Source organism: Glycine soja, chromosome 15 (assembly GCF_004193775.1).
Source record: "Glycine soja cultivar W05 chromosome 15, ASM419377v2, whole genome shotgun sequence".
NCBI classification, from domain to species: domain Eukaryota; kingdom Viridiplantae; phylum Streptophyta; class Magnoliopsida; order Fabales; family Fabaceae; genus Glycine; species Glycine soja.
The window spans coordinates 9,445,150-9,451,718 of record NC_041016.1 but is presented as its reverse complement, the minus strand read 5'-3'; the positions used below and the strand labels follow the sequence as shown (position 1 = coordinate 9,451,718).

At 28.1% G+C, this 6,569-nt stretch overlaps 1 protein-coding gene across 1 annotated transcript; it reads left to right on the top strand.

The window, feature by feature from the left end:
- Positions 1–2,917: 2,917 nt before the first annotated feature.
- LOC114388159 (hydrophobic seed protein) lies at positions 2,918–3,277 on the top strand. Its single transcript, XM_028348493.1, has one exon. The coding sequence runs from the start codon at positions 2,918–2,920 to the stop codon at positions 3,275–3,277; it is 360 nt and encodes a 119-aa protein (XP_028204294.1).
- The last annotated feature ends 3,292 nt before the right edge of the window (positions 3,278–6,569 follow it).

Below are 6,569 nucleotides of genomic sequence, written 5' to 3'. Positions count from 1 at the left end.
ATTAAATTTATCTTAAAATTTTGCAATATTTAATTATCATTTTAATTTACCTGAAATAAATAAGTACATTTGCATTCTAAATGATAATAAACGTAAATTTTTTAAAACTATCTGTTTTTTTTTTGTTTTTAAGGCAATTTTTTATGTACAAATATATCTTCTTTCAAATATAAAATTACAATCCTATTTAAAATATAATCATAATTATGATTTTTCATTCCTTTCCAAGTTTGTTTAGTGTATATCATTTCAATTTCATAAATTCGAGCTGAATGAGTCACACCTTTTGAGTTACCAATAAAAAAAAATAAATAGTCATTTTCATCCCTAAATGTGTAAATCGATGATAAATTCATCTTTGAAAGATTAAAATTCAAAATTTGGAAGAAATTTATCCTAAAATTATATTTTACCCTTAAATGAAATAAAATTTGGGATCTAAAAAATCAATCTAATAGAAACATACTAATATTTATGTCCAACAAAAAATTACTAACATTTATGTATAATAAAAAATTACTGACATTTTAAGACAATAAAAAATTATTGACATTTTGGTTCAATAATAATAACTTATTGATATTTTTGTTTAAAGAAAATGCACTAACATTTTGGTCCATAAAAAATTTACTGATATTTTCGTCTAACAAAAAATTATTGACATTTAGGTCGAATAATGATAACTTATTAACAGTAATGGATGAATAAATTTATTAATGGTAGGCTAATTTATTAACGATACCGAATGAATAAATTTATTGCACGTCTTATACTTTTGGGATTAAATTTTGAATTTTAACCTTTGAAAGGAAGAATTTGTATGACTTTATGCATTTGTTATTACATATATGAATGTTTATTGGGTAATAGTATAGCTAGCGAGTGTCCACTATAGCAAGAAAGAATATGATGATGGATATATGTCATACACATGCATATTTTGTTCTTAATCTCCGGTTTGGCAATTGAAGTCTTCACTGTCGTCGCCTATCCACAGCTCCTTAATGTTTGTCGCACGATATCTCGAATTATTTCCCAGGATCTCGATTGCGCGGCAAAGGCAGAAAGCGTCATTACCGATCGGAAGACCCCCGATTAGTGAGCACTGAGCAGCAAGGACTGTTTAAGACAATATCAAGACTGAAACTGTCGAGATCTTCGGTGCAATTACTCAAATCGGGGAACTAAGGTGGAATGAAGTTGTCGTCATTTTGGGCAAGGACAAGGGAGTTGTTGGAGCTAACCATGGCATAGCAAAGGAGATTGAGGGAGAGGATAATTAGGGCATCAACACCCATGGAACCCATTTAATTTCCCAACATAGATTGATAGAAATATTATTGCAGTCTCTCTTGATAGCTTAAATATTGATGAGCAAGTACTCTTGCTTGTGGTTTCTAGCTGAACTTTACGGGTACGGGTATACGATTAGTAGACCTGTTTTGATCTTGAACTCGAACCCGCATGTCACTTAAAATTTTAAAATTTTTGTATAATTTAATCAAAAGGCATAAAATTTTTATTACTAGTTAATTTTTTTTTAGAATTTTTACATAATTTAATATTATTTCCTTAACTATTTTTTAGATACACGCGCTATAATAAATTTATTGATATATAAGTAGTTAAAAATAAATATTTAATAATCAATTTATTTTTTCTAAAATCAAATTTTTAATATTTTTTACAAAAAAAATATTTTTCTAAGTTGAATCGTGTATGGGACGGGATCGGGGATACTCGATATCCGACGGGTATGGGGATGAGACAATAAACTTAAATCCATCGAGTATCGGATACAAGTATTGGAATATGTTGGAGAGTTGGGGTAAGGGATTGAGGAAACAATACCCATATTCACCCGCCCTATTGCCATGTCTAGACACTACAAAGAAGGGTTAAAGAAACCTAAGTTAAAATAGTAGATTATATGACATTTAGTCCTGTAAAAAGAAGAAGAGAAAGATGTAGAAAATTTTCAAGAAAGATATCAAGTTAAATAATATTTTTCAAAGTTTGATTTTTAATTATATCAAACAACGTAGTGTGATTCATGTAATTGGTGACTTACCTACTAGTATAAAAATTTGTTCTCTTTGTTGTTGTTGCATGTATGGAATGAATTTTAAAAAAATCATAAATATAATTTGAAATCATTTTAAAATTATGTAAAATCATTTCGAATTATTGATCTAGATTAAACAATTACTTAGTGTAACAAGAGAATTTTTGCTTAGATTTAAACTTTAATCTGGCTAGCACCTAGAGATTTATTTTTGTAATGATCCATGACAATATCATAATTATGATAATATATGTCATAATTTAAATTTGTATTCATCTTTCTTTAAAAAATATACTTGAAAGTGTTCAATTGTACTTCAAAGATTTAGCATATTAGTTTAGTTCTGGATAATAAATTAAAATTATTATTCTCAAAAATGAGATAATTCTTTCATGTACAATTCTTCATACATAGTATCAAATGTCTTCTTCATTTTATGACACATGCCTTTTAATTTTTATATTAATAAAATTAATTTTTTATTAAATTAAATAATATTTTAATCTCTTTAATGCTTGAATTAATATTTTTTTTTAAAAAAACTAAGCATGACAAGGTATTTACAATTTACTCTAGAAATAATATACACTAATTAACACAAGAATAAGTATTTTTCAAAATATTTTTTTTTTCATACAAACCACAAGTATCTGCAACAAAACTTCCTTTGAGTGTTTAAGAGAGTTACATACCCAAAACAGAAATGTGGGACCGTTGATCATCACACCAATTCAATTTATTCAGACGCTCGCTTTGTGGTAATTGGCCTATAAATTGTATCCCAAACTTCAGTTAGACAACAAAAGCACTTGTTCACCAATTAAGCTTTCAAGAGACAAACTGCTTTGAAAAATGGGATCCAAGGTTGTTGCATCCGTTGCCCTTCTCCTCTCCATCAACATTCTTTTCATTTCCATGGTTAGCTCCAGCAGCCACTACGATCCACAGCCCCAACCTTCTCACGTCACTGCTCTTATTACACGACCTAGTTGTCCGGATCTGAGTATTTGCCTCAATATTTTAGGCGGGTCTCTAGGAACCGTGGATGATTGTTGTGCCCTCATCGGTGGTCTTGGTGACATTGAAGCCATTGTGTGCCTTTGCATCCAACTCAGGGCCCTCGGAATATTAAACCTTAACCGTAATTTGCAGTTAATATTAAACTCCTGTGGACGAAGCTACCCGTCAAACGCCACTTGCCCCCGAACCTAAGAACAGAATATGTATGGCACTAATTACCATATTACTTCGTATCATGGTGTTTGTTTGTTTGTCTGTGTTTAAAGTTAAGGATGTTATACCCTTCGTGCCTGCTACATATATATAGTGGGCACTATAATATTACCAATAAATTAACGTCCATATATAAGAATAATAATAAATAAATAAATATTTCTATACAAATAAAGGTTACGTAATGTTGTTGTTCTCGTGGATGGGGATCTTATCTTCCTCCTCGCTATCTTTGTTTATCGTATTTCAGTGAAAGTTGTTCAATAAAAGTCCTTTGTTCAACAAGTGATTCCTTCTCTCTCTGTCTTTCTTTTCACTTTCGTATTTTCTTTAGGTATAAGGTGGCAAAAATAGACAGGAATATCGATCTTGTGATAAAATTAAAATCGGTTTGCTGATGTTTTAATTAGTTAGAAAAAAGAAGACATATATTTATCGTAATTCCTGTTCATGATTATAAGATCTTTTTTTTTAAAAATTATTTATTTTTATAAGATTATTTTCTAATCTCTAGATGTCTTACGTATTTTTATTTAATTATTTTCTCTCTAAATATTAATAAAAAATAATTAAGTAAATAAAAAGATTGATATGATAATTTTAGAATAATAATAGAAATAATTAACATATTTAATGTGATTAAATAAATAAATTATTTTTTTTGAAAATGAGAATCAGTTAGAAAGAGTTTAATAGTTAGGGAAAAAAACGTGAATTAATTAAGAGAATTTTATAATAAGAAAAAAAGAGTTCAATACAATACCACAATAATATATTTAACTATCGATTAACATAGTAACAAGGGAAAAGGAAATGTAGGAACTCCGGCCCTTGTTCAAATGCTAGCTAGGAATTTGTGTCTACACTTTTCACTACTGAAAAACCCCAAAATTTTAGAATACTAATTGTTGGTGTAGAAGCAAGTATACTTAATTTGTAGTCTTGGCTAGTCTTCCTTAATTGCATTATTTATTAAGCATATACAAGTATTAGTGTTCCCCTTGATATATATATATTAAGGAGACGAGCATATGCTTCCCTTGTTTTTTTTTTTATAAAAAAACAATTATTAAAAATTAATTTGTATAACCCAAAAAAAGTATGACTTAAAATGATCATTGATTCGTTGAAAATAATATATTTGGCATGGATCAAAATCGGTACTACTAATTACGTAGCCTCTCTCAAAGAAATTCCTTATTAAAGCTATCCGAACTTTATTTTATGAAAAGGCATAAGGGCAATGGACAAGAGAAATTCTAACTATGTTAACACCTAAAATCTCAACCATCACAACACGCCCAACTTAGATTAGCAAAAAAAGAAAAACACGTACAAGCCATGGGGGATCGAACCAAATCCATGAAGCACAGGATATAACAAACTCTATAAGAGGGTAAAACTAGTCTATCTTTCTGATAAAAAAAAAACATCTGAACAAAAGCGCCACAAATGTGGGACCGTTGATCCTCACACCAATTTATGAAAGGAGGAGTTGGCTAAACAACACTGCCTTGCTCAATAGCTTTCAGTGCAATAATATAATATATCTACAATCATTTTTTCTGTCAATTTATTTTCTGGGATGCTTCACATATTATTAATTTATTTTGTTCATCAATTCGTTCCTCGATCGATCTGTGTCCAAGTCTCTCTCTTTTTCTGCATTTTGAACTGTATATGTATTGTTTGATATTTAATTTCGCTCCGTGTCTAACAATGACTCCATGCATATCGATAAAAAAATATACTGATATGTTTCTCTTGATTTTGAAACCTAGCTAAACTATGCCAGATAATTTATAGGCCAAGGGTGTGTGGCAGATAATATTTAATAATGCACACTATATAAATTATGAGTTCTTTTTCTTGATATTACCTTATAGGCGAACAGTATTTTTTGATTTTGTTAATGAATAATCTTTGTTAATTAAAGTTAGAATCACATTTAGTTAAATCTTTTCTTTCAATCATATTTATTTTTACCTATAAAACTTGAGTTCAGTATTTTATTTAAGGGGGCATCGGATTCAATTCTACCCGAACTAAGGTAATGATGGTATATAAAGTTTGAGTTTATAACTATTTGTTTATTAGTGGAATTTATTATATCAATCAGAAGGAATATGTACATAATTCTATTATTGTGTGTAAGTTTACTTTCAGAATTATTTATATAATTTTATCACTTCAAAGACTACTTAAGAGAGTATAATATTTGATTTACCAAATTAATGATTTGTTCATTTCAATTAAGTTTTGAAAGTTAGATATAGTTTTTTTTTTTTTTTTTACCACTATTATTCAGACATCATATTGGCTATTCGATTAGCTTAGATCAATTTGAGGAAAATCATTATGGTTAGCGAGCTATTGTTCCAATTCTATTGGTGCAACTGTATTTTCAACAAAATAAGTTAAGCACTAATTGGTGAAAAAAAATCAAATTCACATATTTAATCCATTTACTCATTTCAAAGTTAAAATTTTATTCATATTTCCCGTTCTTAATTTGATTGAACAATTATTTAGTGTTGATTATTTGGTAGATAAACTTTTTCTTACAACACTTGGTAGATAAAGTTAAACAAGAGGAGCGCTGCTTAGGTTTAAACTTTAAGCTAACTTGCTAGCTAAAGATTATATATATATATATATATATATATATATATATATATATATATATATATATATATATATATATATATATATGTTATATTTCAAGTTACATTTTTATTATCAATAAAAATTTATCGATAAAAAATTATGGATCTATCAAATAAATTTTTTTACTTATTTTTAATTATATATTTACAAATACTCATAATAAAAAAGATACTAACTCTAATTAAAATAAATATTAATTTAGTTCCTCAATGTGTTTTCAGACACGAATGTAAGTCGTAATTTGCATGGTTCCTCATTTTATAAAGGACTAAGATTTTTCATGAATAGCAATTCTATTTATACATTTTTTAGTTTTATATTATAAAAAAAATACTCAAAACTAAAAGTTGTGTGCAACAGCATAATAAAAGGGATTGATGCGCACAATTTTAGAGTATTAGGTCCACCAATGAGTAATTTATGCCAAGAAATTAATTTGGCAAACAACTTTTAATGGGCGGGGTCTCTTTTACTAGCATATATAATTTTTTTTTTGTTTTCACAAAGTTTGAATTCAGAATCTTATTTAAGAAATCTGTCCAAATTTACTGGAACCAACGGTATATATATGCTGGTTAACACATCAATTTGTACCACAGAATTT

What these genes read in the sequence shown, in the direction of transcription:
- LOC114388159 (XM_028348493.1), top strand. Translation starts at nt 2,918, where the DNA reads ATGGGATCCAAGGTTGTTGCATCCGTTGCCCTTCTCCTCTCCATCAAC.